We start from the raw sequence: 19053 nt of genomic DNA on the forward strand, positions 1-19053 counted from the left end.
TTTATGCCTTTTGCATTCCCAATGACTTTTCTTCTCTCTCATGGTCTGCTTTCCTGATGTATTAGTCAGTGAGCATGTACTCTTGCCTGCCACACTGTGCAGGGAATTCAAAGAAGTGTAATAATTTTGGCTTTGGCATTTTATGTATTGTTAAAGAACCTTACCACTTGCCCTGAGGAAAAAAAATCAGTGTGTTTAAATAAGGGGAAATTAGAACCCTTACAGAACCTTGAAGACATATTTAAAACAATACGTATGAGCCAAATATGGTGGCTCATACCCGTAAGTAATCCTGGACTCAGAAGGAAGAGATGGGGATCAGTCCATGCTAGCTTGGGCTATGTATTTCTTCAACAAAGAAAATCTCCTCCCTTTTCAGAAAAAGTACAATTATGTAGGCATAAACAAGAGAAATAAACACATACCCCTGAAAAAAAATAAGCAAAACTTGACTTAAAACAGAAATGTAAAGAGCCTAACTTGATTTAAAATTAAAGAGAATTGGAAGAGAAGGGAATCACCCAGTGAGCTCACACATGCCAAGGCATGGAGAATGAGTCCATGGAGTGGGGATAGGCCAGGAGTGGGTCCCAGTCATAAAGTCTTATGGCTTGAAACATTTTAGTGACTCAGAAAGGAGAAGAGAGAAGATGCTATGTTGAAAGCACCGACTTAGCCAGTTTGGAACAGTTCTAGAACACTGTGAGGCTGTTCTTTCTAGTCCCCCAGTAACTAGCAAATACATGCTTGTCTTTCTAGCTATCAGCAATGACATGTTCCTAAAGATTTTAGCTTAAACAGCTATCTGAATTTTAGTTTCTATAATGAATTTATTACCTTCATATGTTATAATTTTCAAATCTTATTTGTCCCCAAACAGGCAACTGATATAATTTTAAATTATGGTGACTTAGTTGTATTACTTTTAAACGAAAGTGACAGCTTTAAAATGTTTGGGGGAAGGAAATCAAAGTTGTGCATTTGAGCTAAGGTAACCAAGAGCTCTATCATGCTGTGAGTATAATTCAGGGTGTCTGTGGAGGAAGTCTGTTCGTAAAGAATTGATGGTACATGTAGGTTGCATATGAAATCTCAGAGCTGGTGATCAGTTGAGTACTTGGCAGCTTATAGATGTTACTGTCATGTAAGTTACACCAGACACAGAGTGTGTGCGACTGTGGATAAACAACAGGCACTCACGCAAGAGGCAGACTCCAAATGCAAACACGTGAAATGCCAACTCCCCTCCCCATAGCTTGTAACTAGTGTGGGAGAACCTGCTTCTGAACAGATTTACAGAGGTTAATTGGGCTGGGATAGTTTAGATTGTGTTACACATTAATGAAAATGCTGATTTTGAGCTGTCATGACTCCAGTGCTTTTTATATCGTGATAATTATTTTAAAACTTTGTTCTGTGTTGTTGAAAACATGTTGGCAGAAAGCCTGTGTGACCTGATTAAACCTATGAATTGTCAGCTGTGATCTATAGTACTCAGAAGAGGTTGCTGACTGGCATCACTTGGAGGTTCTTGATTTAAAGCAGAATGAGAGTGAGGCTACTGTGTCTAGCACTCAACTGCTATGTCCGTGATGCATTTAAAACTGTATTTGGTATCCTTGTGCAGTCTGCTGGCATGTGCCTAACATTGCCCTTTTAATATGTATTTAAGTCTAGTTAATCATATTGATATGAATTGATTCGTATAGAATTAACATGAATTAATTCATAGTGAATGTATTTTGTTTTTGAGATTGCATGATAGAAAGCCATTAGCCCTGTTTATTTTCCAATTTTTGAAATAGCTTTTAAATTAAAATTATTTTATAATGACTTTCAATTCTGTTTCTCTGACTGTACAGAGAGACAGCTTAAGCACACTTTGATGTTTATGTCTTTGAACACGTTCATGTCTTTGCATTATTTTCTTCTTAGGTTCTCCTTCCTACCTTATGTATAAATCATTTAAATCTGAAGTTTGGGTAATCAGAATATTCTTACCTCTTTCTAAAAGTCCAAGTTGGGGTTACATTGTGAAGGGGTGTGTTAGGAGTCCTAGGATGAATGTAAATGTGTTTTGAAAGCAGTTCTCATAGTCCAGCTTATTTATTAAATGTGAGCAATGAAGCTCTCAGCATGAATTGTAGTACACTGATGTTGTTTGATCATTTTCTTAAATAAACAAAATACTCACACTGTTTGTCCTCTGTCTCTCGCTTCTTCTCTCTGTCTTTCTCTTTCCTTGAAGGTCTCAGCATCAGAGGAGCCCAGGAGGAAGACCCTCCCGACCCCCAGCTAATGAGACTGGACAATATGCTTTTGGCAGAAGGGGTTTCAGGTCCTGAGAAAGGTGGGGGATCGGCGGCAGCAGCTGCAGCCGCGGCAGCCTCTGGAGGTTCTTCAGATAACTCTATTGAACACTCAGATTACAGAGCCAAATTGACCCAGATCAGACAAATCTATCACACAGAACTGGAGAAATATGAACAGGTCAGCAGCCGCCACTCTCAGTCCTACACAAACCCTCTATTGCTCTTCTACTAGACCATACTAACCAATTCCGAGGGCCATAAGGGGTAGGTGTTAACACATAGAATGAAATAAGCAAAGATGATGTATGTACAAAACCAAGGGAGTTGTGGGAGCCATGAAATAAAGATGCTGTGAGCTTTTGGGGGCAAAGCTAACCCTCATATCCCTTTGTTTCCGTTTCATTCATTCCTCACATTCATGGTTCCTAACTACCACACCAGTAAGCCGTTCTCTCTTGCTAACCTCACACTTGGCAGAGCTCTGTGGAATTGTACCTAGGTACTGGCTTTGTTCATAAGCTTTAACAGCTTGTAAAAAGGGAAACATCATTGCATAGTGAGCTTTTTGATCTTGTAAACTGAGTTCTGGAGTCCTCCTAGGAATTAATTCTATGGGATATGTTAAATATGTGGAAGGAGCTTCTAGGATCTGAGAATGAGGCTCCTAGGAGAAGGTCTGTCTAGGATAGGACAAACCAGGCTTTGTGCTAACCCCTAATCACAAACAATAAGGATAAAAATATTCTCAGAGAACTTAATAGCCATACTTCATTGAGCCTCAGGTATCTTTCAGTTTAAGCTATGTCCTTGTACTATGTGCCAAGAACAGAAAGTCACATTGCCAATTTAACTCTAAATAAGTGATTCTTTGATTTAATATAAACATAGTAAAATGTGTAGTCAATTTTCAAGACATTTAGGTTACTAATTTAAAGCTAAAATCCTTAGATTAAGTACTTCTGACTGAACATGGACTCTCACTTGAAAGATCTTTAGAAGATCCAATATAATGTCAACTTTTAAAAATTTATTTATTTATTTATCTATTTATTTACAGTTTAGTCACTTTGTATCCCAGCTGTAGCCCCTTCCCTAGTCTTCTCCCAATCCTATCCTCTCTCCCTCATCCCCTCCCATGACCCACCCCAAGTCCATTGATGGGGGAGGTCCTCCTCCCCTTCCCTCTGACCCTAGCCTATCAGGTCTCTTCAGGACTTGCTGCATTGTCTTTCTCTGTGGCCTGGTAAGGCAGCTACACCCCTCAGGGGGAGGTGATCAAAGATCTAGCCACTGAGTTCATGTCAGAGACAGCCCCTGTTCCCCTTACTAGGGTACCCACTTGGTATAATGTCAACTTTTGAACATATACAAAAATAAAGAGATAAGTTAGGTTGAATCCTGTAAAATTGCCATATTTGGGGATCAAAACAATAAGGTGGTGCAGTGGCCTGTTTCTAATCTCAGCTACTGGGAAGGCTGCTGCAAAACAATGGCTTCTGAGCAGGAGTTTAAGCCCAGTCTGGTCAGCAAAGCTAGACCACTGTAAACGGCAGCACTTCATACAGGTGATGTCATAGAGTTGTTGCCTAGATAAGCAATCAGTGTCCTGTTAGTCTTAACTGTCTTTCCCCTTTGTATATAATTTCACCCATAAATACTATATGTTGGCAGTTATTCATAATGCCCATATACTTTAGTGGGAACTGTTTTGTGTTTTGTGGGGTATATGTTTCTGGTGACTTTTCTTTTCCTTAAATAAAAGTTTAAGAGCAGTTTTAGGTTCATAGCAATATTATGTCAGAGATGTCTTCCATGCTCCCTGCTCACACATATGCATGGCTTACTTAGCAACACCACGTGCTAGAGAAGTCTGTTTGCTACAGCTCATGAACCAGCACTGACACAACAGCACTCGGACTTCACATTCTGTTATGGAATCCTCTTGGTCTCACAGTCTGTGCACATGGACAGATGCATATGCTTACAGTACCTGAGAGCATTTCCACTGCCCTAACAATCCTTATGGCTCATTCTCTCTGTCTCTGTCTTTCTCTCTCTTCCTCTGCCTTTCCCCCTCCCTCCCTCTCTCTCTCTTCCTTTTTCTCCCTCTCTTCCCTTTTCCCCCTTCACTCCTATCCTCATAATCTCTAGAAACCACTCTTGGTTTTAGTAGTGATTTTTCACAGTTCTCTGAACAGTTTCAGTTGTATTTGTTGGCCTTCCACCCCTGCCTTTTCTTACATTCTAAGAATGATTGTATTAAACAAATGATAGATCTTTATCCCAGAGGTGAATGTTTTGAGAAAGAGTAGAATATGTAGTTTATGTTAACTTGAAATGCAAATTAATATAACATATTTTATTTTCTGGGCAGGACTTTCTGGGATTTAAAACTGTGTTTTATTTGCAAGGATACATTTTGGTAGAAAATATTGAGATAAGAAAATTTATTTGGAAAAATTATTGTGTATGTGTATGAAAAAAAATATAGCTTTCTGATTTGACATGAATAATTGAGAATAAACAAAATAAGTCATGGTTGAAAGGTTGCCCTGAGCATAAACAGTAGAAAATGTGGTATATTTAATTTGTAGTATATTCCTAATTGCATAACTTTATGTTAAATAGATATATACATATTTACCAGGCAACTGCCACTAGTCACCTTGCATAGAAACGGTTATATTGGGGCCAAATGGCATCACTGTTCTGGTCATTCCTGACTGTCCCTATCACAGTAGTCTTTCTTCACACTTCATCCAGATGGCCCTGTTAGAAGCTGAGTGAAGCTGGCATCAGTGGTAGGCAAAGACTCAGCATTCTTGTCTTAGAATGTCCTGAATTTTTTTCAAGAGACTTCAATAACTTCAGTGTCAGTTAATATCAGAATCAGCTCACTGTGTGTTTTGCCCTAAAAATTATACATTATATACAAGTTCTACATAAATAATTGATTATATATGAGTTACATAGAAAATTGAAAAATAACAAATTTAAATGTTATAATGGATTGTGTTTCTGGATATAGTTAGTGGCTTCATAGATACTTTACTGTATATTTCCTTCTTCATTTTCAGCATGTTCAGAAGGATATGTATAGATGTGTGGAATCTGTACAGCACTGTGGACAGACAGATTATGATGAAGTGTTCATAGATTTAGCAGAATTGTAGTTTACACACTTTGCCCTATAGGTTCTCAGCTGTTTACAGATGAAGTAGTGGTGTTTAACCTCTTGAGTTGTCTTTGGACAGCTTTAGAGCTATGTTTCCGCCAGTGCTGTTTTACAGGAAGAGATTTTCCTCCATTTAGACACAAGAACAAGCGACTTTAGTTACTTGAATGGCTAAATAGAGTTAAGTGAGGAGAAAGAGTAGCATTTCTAAAATAGTATTGTATTTTCATTTTCTGGATGAAGTGATTGTCCAGTGTCACACACCAGTATCAGAATCAGGAGTCAGATCAGTTTCAGATCATAGGCCATCCTGTTTATTGAGTTTTATTGTTCTACACAAAGAACTGGAAAATAATGCAGGCCGTCATACTCAGGCATCCTCAGATTGGCCCATGTTGGTTTGTATTTGAAGTAGGAAGAGAAACAGATGACAAATCTTAAAGACTTTCCCAAAATTATATTTTCTTCTTAAAACTGATCATGGGAATGCTGAATGACAGAACGTTTATCAGGAACTAGGAAGACCATGTGCATCGAGGCAGAGGCTTTGTTGGAAGATTCTGTGAGTCTCAAATAAACCACACCAGAATCTTAAGCGGTATTTACTCTGCCGTGGTTTGCAATGAAGCTGCAATGAGGATGTGTCTGAAGCCTGCTCAGATTTAGATTGCCATAAAATTAACAAACATCACCACTGCAGTAAATTAAAAAACCTTACAAGTTACAAGCCACACTTACAGATGAGCAGGCTAGAGCTACAGCAGGAGCAAAATCACATCTAAGCTGCAAGGCTCCGCGTTATCTATTAGAAATGGATTATCTTTAGAATTCTATTCTTCCCCCTCCAGAAAATGTTCTTTGATCATACATCTCTATTTTATAGATTCTGAGATCTAATTATTCTTAGGATAATTATCCAACTTTACATATAAATGTTTTTGAAATATTAAGGACTGAATATGTGTTATAGTGAGGGTTTTTAATATTACCATCACCCAACAGCAAACAATATCATTGTATTTTGGTCTTGTTGATGTGACACCTAGCTTGAATATAATAGTTTCCCAAGGCTTGCAGCAAACACCTTATAATACTTCATCTTCAATTTATTGCTTTCTTCTAGTTGAGAGACAAGCCTCCATTTTCTTGATTAGCTACAATTCTTGGAAAATGCCTTTACTGTATTTTTCAAGTATGTTCCTATGACTAGAGGCCCAGCTGTTAGACTAGATGAATTCGAATGAACTTAAGCCATGGGTGCTAATGAATCTTTTTTTTTTTTTTAAAGAACTAAAGCTCTCAGATGAGCTGTGCTTTCTTGGTTTCTGTACTTGGTACCAAAAGGGAATGGACACACTGTTTTTTGCAAATGAGATTTGACCTCCGTGTTTGTCCTCAGTTGAAGAGGAAAAGATATATCATGCTCGATGCAGCTCTCCCACTCTGCGTGTAGCAGAAGAAATGCTTGTATACAGGCAATTCATGCTGTAATTTACAGCTGCTATAATAGAGATGACACATTGAAAGCTATCTACTATAATTATATTGAAATACATTTTTGCTGAAGGCAAAAGTATTGTAAGGTTCCCAACCCTTCTTAAGCATCTGGAAACCTGCTCTTTGAATTCATACCAAATCCACTAAAGCCCTAGAACCAGACCAAACTCTAATGTGCTCAAATCTGAGTACTGTTTGGTAATAACAAATGACTACAAAGAACTTGATGTTTTAAGTTTCTGGGGACTCCTGGGAAATGGAGAGTGGAAGAATTTAAGCCACAGTAAAGGCCATGGAGTGGTTTTGGAGTATCCCTATATTACATATTTAAATTTGCTGGCAAAAATCACCTTTTCTTATAAAGGAATTTTATTTTATCAGGTTAAAAATGCTAATGTTACTACTGGGGGCTGCAGTTCAGCGAACCGTTCAGCGTGTATGTGGTCCTAGGTTCAATTTGTGGTAGTGGGAAAAAAAAGGTGCTGATGTGTTGCCTTGTTACCACAAATGCCTCATTCCATTTTGCCTTTCCTAATACTTAAGTAGGTAACAAAGGACACTAATATAAATTTTGTATCTCAGTCTCCCTTTCAAGGCTCTTTTCACCTATTGCTTCATGGGAAGTGTCTTACTTTAAGATCTCAGGTGTGCTGAGTAAGTGTTCTACTCCAGCCCCGTTGGTTTTGTATCAAGACAGAGTCTCATAGAGTTAGCCAGGCTGGCCTTTAACTTGTGATCCTCTTGCTTCAGCCTTCTGAGCAACTGGGATTACAGGCATGTACAGCCAAGTTACCCACTAGCTTTCATGCCAAGTTTTTTTGTTTTTTTTTTTTTTTTTGGCTTGGAAGGAATATTTGCATATTCCCTCTCTTTTTCTCTAAATTACTTGTTGGTTGGCTGTATATTGATCTCATTCCAGTTGGCTTATACAGATCTTTTAGTGTTAAATTTATCCTCAAATAAGAATTTGTAGATATTAAATCTACAAAAAGCATTCAATGAATATGAAAATCTCTTACATTAGAGTAAGGTCATATGAGGTTATCAAAGCATCTTGAAACTGAATAATTGAAGTCAAATTTTAGGGGCAGCTACTGTTTAAAATGGGCTCTCACTATGTTGCTGAGGCTGGGCTCAACTCCCAGGGTTCAGTGATTCTTCAGCTTCAATCTTGAAAGTAGTTGGGACTATAAGCATGCACATCATGCCTGCCTGGGCATCTACCTTTAAGAGAAAGTTATTCTTTCCATAAAAGTAGATTTTAGAATGGGGGGTTATATGAACTGTTGCTAACAATCATCTAGATTATTGCAAAGGCCGATTCTGTTTTTAGAATTGATTACTGAACTGTGTAAAAGCTTTCTTTAAAAATTGTGCTTGTCTTTTGTTTGATTTTACAGTTTTACATTCAATTTTGTGAATTGAAAAGACTAGGACAGAGATTTTCAACTGTAAAAAGCACTATCACAATTTTTTTTAAAAAACTACTGAAAACTTTAGTTTTGCATATAAATTAAATATATTTGGATGTCAAGGAGAGAGTTTTACTAGCCAAAAAAAAAAAAAAAAAAAAATAGCACCAGTACATTATCTAGAGTCTAAATATTTTAAATCCTGTATTATCACTTGGTTTCTGTTTTGTAAAGAGAAAGGAGTAAATAGCAAGGAAAAAGACTTAGAATAAGGATTGATTAAAATATTTTATCAGCTGTTTTTTCATGATTTATATAAATTGTATCAATATAGTGGGTTTGTTTGTTTGTTTGTTTGTTTGTTTGTTTTGGTTTTGAAACAGAGTTTCTCTGTGTAGCCCTGGCTGGCCTGGAGCTCACAGAAATCCACCTGCCTCTGCCTCTGCCTCCTGAGTGCTGGGATTAAAGGTGTGCATCACCATGCCCAACTAGTGTATGTTTTAAAACACAGAAATTTGTTCTAAGTTTTAGTAGCTGGATTGAAAGAAAAGGGGCTTCTGCCAGTATTCTTATCAGAAAGTTCAAGAAATCAAAACTTCTTTTCCTAAATATTCCAGTTATGCAATGTAAATTTGCATTTACATTATGAACATTTACTAGGAAGTTTTATACTGATAATTCCACTTGGAAAAACAGTAAGACGGTGATAAGTGTCGTTATTAGTGATGTAGTCTTGAGTACAGGGAGGAATATGGACGTCCTGCAGTGTGAATGGAATCAGGGCCAGCCTCTGTCTGGGTGGACTTTGCAAACAGTGCTGTAACCACTTGAGCATCCACTCTGTCATGTTTCTAATGAAGGTACACCTTTTTAAAGAGTAGATGATGAGGTACTGCTGTGCTTCCCTCTGAAACCAGTACGGATGATGATGAAAATGAGGCTGTAATTTACTTTCAGCAGTGTAGTGAAAAAATATCACTTTGTCTAAAGTGTATGCATCTTTCTTAAGGGTGTACCCAGATTTTAATTATCTAAATGTAAATACTTAACAAATTTTACTTAGAGTAATGAGCTAAAGTGCACACCACATAAATGAGATGTTCTAATTAATCATGTATGAACTACTGGCTTAAAGAAAAGCTCTGAGTTCTGTGAGTGCTGGGCTAATGCCAAATTGCTCATCAGCATTTTCATTCATAGTCGGCTTCGTTTAATAAGTTGTGAGACATTCAGCAAATGTTTTAGAAAATTATGAGTTTTTAAATGCAAAATCTTTTTTGTTTCTTTTAACCTTTTTATTTTTCTCTTGGGAGGCTCTGGATGCCTATTAGGAACCACAGAGAAAATATCCATCCTGGAGAGGGTAAAAAAAAAATAAGACAAAAACAAAAACAGCCAATATCTCAAGAATCATTCTCATTATGTCTTCAATTACTTACAATGAAATAGGCCCTGCTGTAGGTATATGTAACCATAATGTCTAAGTAGGTTTGCAGAAATTTCCAGAGTACAGTGAAAAAATTTGAACTACCTTTATATTTCAGCTGAACAGTTCTCTCCGTTTGCATTTGCAGGACTTAGACTCTTAAACCTTTTAAAGACTTCCATTCCCTGGGAGCCTTTGCTTGGTAGAGTCTAGCTATCAATATTTATCATAATAGAAATTAAAGCTAGAAAAACTCAAAAGTACTTGTTAATCATTTTTAAAATATAGTAAACTGTTAACAGGTTACTAACTTTAAGCTTTAAAAAAAAAAAAACCTTCAGCTAGTTGTGGTGGACTACATCTTTAATCCAGTATTTGGAAGCAAGAGGCATGTGGGTCTCTGTTGTTGGAGGTCAGCCTGGTTTAGAAAGTTTCAGGCAAGCCAGGCGACAGTGAGACCCTGCCTTTAAAAAAAGAAAAAGAAAGAGAAAGAGAAAAGAAAATACAAACCAACAGCAACAACAAAAACCCTTCAGAGAAGAAGAACATCTTGCAGCATTTTGTAGACACTAATCTTAGGCATGATGGAAATGAGCTTTATCCTTACAGTCACTTCCATAATCTTTCTGTTGTCATACAGTTGAAGTTTATAAGGGATTTCTGGGCTCATACACCAGAAAAGAGGAGAGATAGCTAGATATCAATGTCCTTTTCAGAAAGTTGTGGATAACCTCTTTTATATACCGAACACGACAGGTGGTAATCTAAGACTGTATGAATGAACATGTTCCGCTCTGCTCCTTGGACAGCCATTAGTCTAATTTGTAGTTTGAATGGATTTTCTCCCTCCGCATGCTTTGGTGGTATAGTGCGTTGATTAGTTTGAAAGTATTAGCTCACTGGATTGGGATATCGTGTGTGTGGTGATACATGTCAGTATTATACACTATGAAAGTAGCCCCCCCCCCCCAATGTCAACACTGAACATCAGAAAGTCTCCAGGGTCGCGAGTTTTCCGAAATCTAAATTCTCATTTGAAAATTAAAATTTTATCATTGGTACAAATTCTACGAGCTGTTTAGTTCTATGTAATGGACTACTCACTTGATTCATTTTTGAGAAAAATTTACCAAATATCTGACTCCAAATAAGAATAATTTATCTTTTCTTTTTTCATATAAAAGTAGCATTCTGGGGGAAAGTGACTAAACTCTGAATTTAACCATTAACTCTAAATTTTCTTGAGTCAATCACCCTTTGATGTGCAGATGTGCTTCTGTGTACTTCTTCTTTGTCAAATAAAACATTAAAGACATGTTGGAGGGCTGAGATGTAATAAGATGGACGATCTGTAATCCTCACCAAGAATGTTCCTAAATGTGACTGGCCTATGTGTCTATGTGACAGTATGGGTATGATAACTGTCTGGTGAGGCAAGGATACCAGGCCTGTTAGTTCACAAAATGTTCTACTGCAGTGCAGGTAGCACATGCAACGGCCAGGAGCCGTTAGCCACAGGTCTAATGGAGTATGTTAAGAAGGGCTAATCTGAATTGAGAGGTAAAATACACACTGGGTTTGAAAGAGTACAGAAAAGGATATGAAATACCTCAATGACAGTCTTAAAGCATTGGTTATGTATGGAAATGTTATTCACATATGTTTAAATAAGACATGTCGTTAAAATTAATTTTACCCAGTTTTTTAAATGTTGGCTCATAGAGAATACAAAAACTTATGTGTCTCACTGTATGTGTTTTTGGGAAGCACTACTCCGGAGATACAAAGTCTTGTGGCCAATTATGAGTAAAGTTAGAAAGACTGTCCTTGGGGGATTTAATGTGCACATATGTTGGCATAGAAACACCCAGGAGCCCTGCAAAAATACATTCCGCAGCTTCAGCGAGCACACCACTTTCCAACCATACTGTACCTTTGGACCATCTGTTAACATTCTATGGAACTATAGAATTTGCTCAGTCTGTGAGAAATAGTTCGAAATTTTTAATTTTACTTATGAGAAAGCTAGAGGCTGAGGTTGTCATATTATACAATTTGGAAATGTTATAAGCATCCCCTTAGGGAAAATACAAGAGAAAATATGTACTTGTCTTTCTTGGCTATGTGGCCACTTGCTTTCAGCTTGGTGTAAATCCAGATTAATAATGTAGCGGGGAAATCTTAAATTTACTTTTTAAAAGTTTAGTTTCCTTAGAGATAAAAAGAAAAAAAAACTTCTGTTTTTGTTTTCTTTTTGAGGCATTGTCTCACTTTGTAGCATAGGCTGGCCCGGAATTCCCTAGTAGTCTAGGCTACCTCAAACTCATAGAGATCTAGCTGCCTCTGTTTCCTCAGAGTGCTGAGATTAAAAGCATGCACTACCACGACCAGCTTAAGGACTGCTTTTAATTACAATATTTTTAATAGTTTATTGCATATTAGGAATTACTGAATGTTAGGACAGTAATTAACCGACCCTTTAAAACTTATATAGACTATCATTAACTCTAAAAAGGAAACACCAGACTCACAGTGCTCCCCTCAGAACACAAGCGCACACAGTTTCAGGAGCTTCTTAACCCTCTCCCAGGGTGGCAGTGTAGCCGCCTTTGCTCATGGTGCAGGGTACTGGGTTGATGGTTGTTAACCAGCCTTACTCTCACTCTTGAGTTGTGGTACAAAAGCCTACCAATGTGTAGGTGTTTACTGGATGTCTGCAATGTGTACTGTACAGGTTCACTCTGAGGAACCCTATAACATGGCCACTACTCACAAAGAACAAGTTCTCACAATCTAAAACATTTTGAAGATAATGAATGGTGAGCAACATTTATTCAACACTTACTGTTATCCCTCTTAGAGAATGTAAGTAAGTGTCAAGCTCTTCAGCGAGCAGTTAGGAAAACCATTGCTGTACTGTAACGAGCGATGTTGAGGGAGGGGAACACACTCACAGCTTGAGAACGTGTTCCCCTACGGCCTTAAGATGCCAGATACTCTTTATTCAGAATAGACACTGCTATTTATTCACCGAGAAGTACTGCAGTGGAGGGGAACTGAAGGAGATGGTGTCTGAGGATTACTAGCTAAAACGTTTCATACCCAGTTTGGATTCTTGGTCTCCTTTGCCACTCCCCTGAAGAAATGAGATGCTTTACCAGGGTGGCGTTTATGCACTGTGGATAACTGAGCTGATGTTATTAGAATGCTTGCTGTACAGGCTTGTGTGTTTACTCAGACCTGAATCCCTGGGCTGGTGGATTTACCATCCCCAGCACCAAGCAAAACCAAACAGGACTCTGTCCTTTCTCCTCCTGTTCTCTACCATCACTCTCTGAACTCAATGCACGTTGCATTGCTAAGGTGTTATGCCTGTGTTCTCCTGGCCTCTGTCTTTATCTGCAAAAATCCCTCCCACCCTTAGAGCACAAGCATCACTTCCACACAAAGCTTCTGAATGGCACCACTCCTTCTTTGGAATTAGCAGAACACTTATTACCATCTTCCCATTGGCCTTTACACTGGTTTATATGATAATTCATATTCTGTCTCATCTCTGAAGGCCAGCTTTGCTCATTTCTGTGTCCCTGGCAGCTCTGGAGGGTTTTAACTTCATGATCCTGCAGTACACATTAGTTGAGTAAGTACCATACCCTGGAGAAAATAGAATGTATTTAGCATTAGTCATGAGTGTGCACCTGATAGGAGCTAGCCACCAGTGTGTTCCAGTGGGAAACATCTATGAGTGGAGCAGGGCCAGATGGGAAGGGGAGTCAGGGTATGGTCCTTTGCATGTCTGGCTATTCTGTTTCAGAATTCGTGCTGTTTTAACCATACCACCACTATCTCCTCAGCGTCTTAGTTTACATGTTTTCTAATCACTGCATAGTGCTGCTGGCCATTGCTAGTGAGATGGAAATTTAGATGGGTGAATGTCTGGGTGTGATAATGCAAAGTTTCAGCTTCCTAAGGAGTGATTTTTTTCCCCCTGTTACAGGCATGTAATGAATTCACAACACATGTGATGAACCTTCTTCGAGAACAGAGTAGAACACGTCCCATTTCCCCGAAAGAGATTGAAAGGATGGTGGGCATCATCCATCGGAAATTTAGTTCCATTCAGATGCAGCTCAAGCAAAGCACATGTGAAGCAGTTATGATTTTAAGATCAAGGTTCCTTGATGCCAGGTATGTGAGGCCATGAAAGCAGTGGCTTTCCTCCTTTACTCCTTATATGTTTTCAGAGACACTCGTCTAGTCTTAGTTGTTTTTTTTTTTTTAAGTTTGGTTCTGTTAGCTCTTTTCTGTGAATAGGTAGGTGATCCTCCTCTTGATACGCATGCATCAGAGCAGCCTTTTCTTGTCTTAGAAGTGTGACTAGCTAGCTGCCTGTTGAGTGACTCTGAAAATGAGTAGGGTGTTATTGCTACTGCTAAAGGATTTGGGGCTAACTATACCCTTTCCCTTCTGATGCCAAAAAAGTTTTTAAAGTTGTTTTTTTTTTTTCCATGAAACTCAGCTAAAGGTTTGTTTTAAATAACTTTTAAAAGATTGTTTATTTTCTGTGTGCATGTATGTCTGTGTACCAATGTGTGCAGGGCTCATGAGGGTCAAAAGGAGGCATCAGGTTCCCTGCAACTGGTGCTAGGGACTGTTGTGAGCCACCCATGTGGTTGTTGCGAACTGAACCCAAGTACTTTGCAAGAGCGGCAAGTGCTCTCAGCTGCTGAGTCTCTCCAGCCCTTCTAAGGATTTAAAATTTACTCTGCTTGTGTCTGTCTGAAAACACCTGGACACAGTGATAGTCCAGAAACGCAGCTCCACTTGATTGATTATGTTACTATAAAACAACAGTGTCTGTCAGGCCAAGTGAGAAAGCCTGCTAGTGTTCCCTGTGTGGAGAGAGGTAACGTATTGTATGTGATAGTTAATTGTCTATGGTGACCTACTGAATGACACAGAAGAGCTGTCAAAGGCTTAGTACAGACGGACTGTAAAGATGCCTCTGGGACACTTCTCAAGCCAGGGGTCAGTCCAGCTTTGGAAAAGAATTTTTATTTTATCTAGTTGTCTTCTCTTAGATTCTGACAGAAGTCATCATTTTCATCTAAATCTCACAATATTAACACAAATATGTGAGGCAGTGTTTCAGCTAGGAAACTTAGAGTGGACACCTGTATGCCAGACCTGTCTAATATTCGAGCAGGAGACACTTTCACCTAATTATATGCTGTTTTCCTAATTAAGCAAAATTCTGGATCCCCTGGCCCTGCTAAACTGATGGCCAGGACTCAGTCTTTTTTGGTGTCCTTCATACTGGCTTTTTGCTTTCCTCTCTCTTGGTCTAGTGGTTCCTGTTCATCCTTTTGAACCTAAGCTAGCACAAGACCCCTTCCCAGACCCATGTGTCCCCAGGCAGTCCCTACTTTCATCATCCCTTACCCTCAGTAATACTGTGGTGCTCTGATGCTTTGTTTAAAACTAGGGTAGCCTGTTGGTTTGGGGAGAGCAGTACAGTTGTTGTTAGCACATGCAAGACCCTGGGTTTTATCCTAGCACCAGAAGACAGATCACATAAGTAAATAAAACAAGACCACAGTTTGTCATAGTGTATAAGCACTCTTTTCCTGGAGTTTAAGGCTCTCTGTGCATGGCCTGTTCTTTGCTGTTGTGAAGATTGACAGTGTTGCATTTTTTGTTTGTTTTGTGCTGAGGTTAGAATGCAGGATGGAGCACATGATGGGCAAGCTTTGTACCAGTGAGCTACACCCTCAGCCCCTTAAAAGTTGTTGGAACAGAATCTCAGTTGTCTCGACCTGTAATTATCCTGCCTCAGACTCCAGAGGCACTGGCATGACAGGTGGTGTCACCACACATGATGGGGTTTACTATTATTATTTCTAGTTTAAAACACCAAGATCAGCCGGATGGTGGTGGCACACACCTTTAATCCCAGAACTCAGGAGGCAGAGGCAGGTGGATCTCTGTGAGTTGGAGGCCAGCCTGGTCTACAAAGTGAGTCCAGAACAGCCAGGGCTACACAGAAGAACTCTGTCTTGAAAAACCAAAATAATAATAGTAGTAGTAGTAGTAATAATAATAATAACAATAAACCAAGATCTTTGTAGAAAGTGTGGAAAATGCATAAACAAGAAGAGAGAGGGATAAAAGATATCAATAATTTTGGTCTAAAAAAGAGCATTGCAAATGTTTTAATGTATTTCCTTCTGCTTTTTCAGTTGTTTGTTTTTGTTTTTGTTTTTGTTTTGAGACAGGGTCTCACTGTGTAACCTTGGCTGCCTGGAACTTGCTTAGTAGACCAGGTTGGACTCAAACTCACAGAGATCTGTCTGCCCAGTTTCCCAGTGATGGCATTGAAGGCCTGCATTACCACATTACTAATATACTAAAACATATATTAGCATATGTTTTAGTATTTTAATTATTTTCATTAGTTTGCATTATAGCTTGCTCCCCAACCCTTTCTTTCTTCCTTCTTCAGCTACTCCCTTTGGTATGGGATATAACAGTTAACCAGACAAGTAAACATGTGTACTCAGTTTAGCTTGCATTCTGCTCGAGGCGATAGATAATAAGCAGGTAAACACATACCATCAACGGTATCCTGTTTGATGGTACAGTAATTGTAATAGGATAAGTCCCGTGAAGAAAAAGAAAACAGGACAGAGAGGGGGACAATATGAAGAGGTGCTATTCTATACTTGATCTGTTGACCTTTGAATTATCTTCTGTGGATTACTTCTCAGAAATGGATGGTTTTGTTTTGTTTTGTTTTTTGTTTGTTTATTTTGTTTTGTTTTTGTTTTTCAAGTCAGAATTTCTCTGTTTAGCCTTGGCTATCCTGGAACCCACTCTGTAGACCAGGCTGGTCTCGAACTCATTGAGATCTACCTGCTTTTGCCTTTCTGAGTGCTGGGATTCCAGGCGTGTACCACCACTGCCTGGCAGAAATGTTTTTTTTTTTTTTTAACTCCCTTTTCTTGTAGTTTTTTGTGATATGACAATATTGAAAGTCAAAATGACAGCAAGTGTCTTTCTTATATGTCATCAATTAGAAAACCTAATTGATTGATGGGCCACATGAATGCCTACTTTTTATTTTATGGATAATTTAAAGATACTTTATTAGAAATATACCAAGGAAAAATGCTACATTGTTATATTTTAAAATTTGACATGCTTTTTTCCATAAATAACTGTGACTTGTGTTCCTGTTTTCCAAAAAAAAGGTTTTTTTTTTAAATTGTAATAAAAACTTACTTTCATTAGCACAGCAAAGTTCTTCCAACCTTAAATTTTGAAGTAGGCCGATTTAAAAGATTTTATTTGTATTTTTTAGTATATATATATACATATATATATGTATATATATATGTATGAACATGGTGTGTGCATATGGACATATATTAAGGGATTTATATATTTATTTATCTGTATGTCTGTATGTGCATGTGAGAGAGAGAGTGTGTGTCTGTGTGTATCTGTGTGTGTGCAGTATATACAAAGGGACTCTAACCAGCTCACAGACAAGTTTGGCAAGCTTTGCTTTTCTCCCCCATTCCCTCTGCCTTGCTAAAAATCCTGAGATTTTTTTAAAGCCAAGGTCTGTTCCCTTATTTGGCCACTTCTTCCTCCTGAGGCTGACTACCAAGGTCCAGCTATCAAAGTATTGAAGTTCAGCAATCAAAAGCTCCCATTGGCTCACCTAATTAACACGCCCAATTAAAATTAATCACTTCATCCTAACATGGGGTTCCCCCTTTGCTTTTATAAACTGACATTTTCCCATGGGCCACATCTGTCTCCTTATCCAGAGGCAGTCCTTTGTCCTCTGGGAATACCCCTGACCCCTCTCCCATATTCCCTTCCCTCATCCTTTATCTTTCTCATCCTCTATCTCCTGTCCTTGTCTTTTATTTCCTGCTCTTTATCCCTCTGGGGCAAATAAATCTCCTTTGTGCTGAGAGCTTGGTCATCCGATGTCCTGGGCCTGTCCTTTACCTTTCGATACACATGAATTATCTGTAGAGTCCAGAAGAGGGTTTCAGTTCTTCTGGAGCTGGAGTTAGTGGAAGTTGTGAGCTTGATGGATGCTGGGAACTGAACCTGTGTCCCCTGGACCCCTGGACCAGCAGCAAGTGCTGCTAACTGCTAAGCCATCTCTTCAGCCCCACCCACCATGGTTTTTGTTTGTTTGATTTAATAATATTTTTATTGCTTTTTGAGAATGTCATACAAAGTATTTTGATTATATGAACAATTACTTTTATTGAAAATTTTAATAGTTGATATCAGAGTTTGGGAGGTGGCATACAGAAACAATGTTTAATTTGTTTTCTCAAATTTGAGCATTTTAGTAAAAGGCATAAGAAAGATATTTAAAATGCACATCTACAGAGACTCTGTGCTAACATTTTCTGTTCTTCCCTGTGAATGCTTTCCTATTCTTGTCTGCATGTGAGTTTAATTTTTATATCACTGCATTCAGAACATATACACCTAAATGATTTATTTTTCTTCCACAAAGACTAAGTATGCTATGGCCTGTAATGAAAAGAACAAGAATGAGAGTTGCAGAGCTGGGAGCAGAGTGCTCCCAACCCCTGAGCCCAACCCCAGTGGTTGTTCTGTGTTTGGGACTGATGCACAGTGCACACTGGCCTGAGACATAGCCATTTAAAGTGTGGTTCCTGGGGGAGTGAAACCAAGGGGATACCCTTAATGGGAATTTTCTACAGGATGTTTTTCCAAAGAATAAACAAAGCATCAGACCAGCCTGTGTCCAGTGCCTCCCAGTGAATGCTGCCCTGAGCTTTAGTCCTTTACTTGTATTGGGCTCTGAGTGACCCCTCTGTGCCAAGAAGCAAGCTACCTACGCGCTTATACAGACACGCGAGCCCTCGCTCAGTGTGCCTTTCCAGAAGACCATGTTCAGGTTTTGTTGATAATTAGACAAGCTTGCAGTGAGTGTCAGTATAGAACATTCAGAAATAAACTTGTGTGGCTGTTCTTCCCATGCTGTAATTCACACCGAGCTAAGTCTATGCTGCCCTTCAATCTGTTCTCTGAGGGTTTTGATGTTTGCTGAAACTTCCCCTGGACAAATTTTGAGTCTAACTTTACTCCTAGATATTTTCTTCCACTCCTTCCTTTACTGTTCTCATTGGTCAAACAATTGCCTGCCTGTCATTTACTCCCATCTACCCTACC

The 19053-nt window shown here is 38.7% G+C and overlaps 1 protein-coding gene across 2 annotated transcripts in view; it reads left to right on the forward strand.

Annotated features, from left to right (window-relative positions):
• Nucleotides 1-19053, forward strand: part of Pbx3 (PBX homeobox 3) — a 200677-nt gene that overhangs the window by 145642 nt on the left and 35982 nt on the right. For both annotated transcript variants that reach the window (XM_055600788.1, XM_055600787.1), the window contains exons 3-4: nt 2249-2490; nt 13820-14010. In XM_055600788.1, the coding sequence (XP_055456763.1) occupies nt 2249-2490; nt 13820-14010 (433 nt within the window). The remainder of the gene's footprint in view (nt 1-2248; nt 2491-13819; nt 14011-19053) is intronic.

The sequence above is a fragment of the Psammomys obesus genome, unplaced genomic scaffold (assembly GCF_907164565.1).
Source record: "Psammomys obesus unplaced genomic scaffold, mPsaObe1.curated_primary_1811, whole genome shotgun sequence".
NCBI classification, from domain to species: domain Eukaryota; kingdom Metazoa; phylum Chordata; class Mammalia; order Rodentia; family Muridae; genus Psammomys; species Psammomys obesus.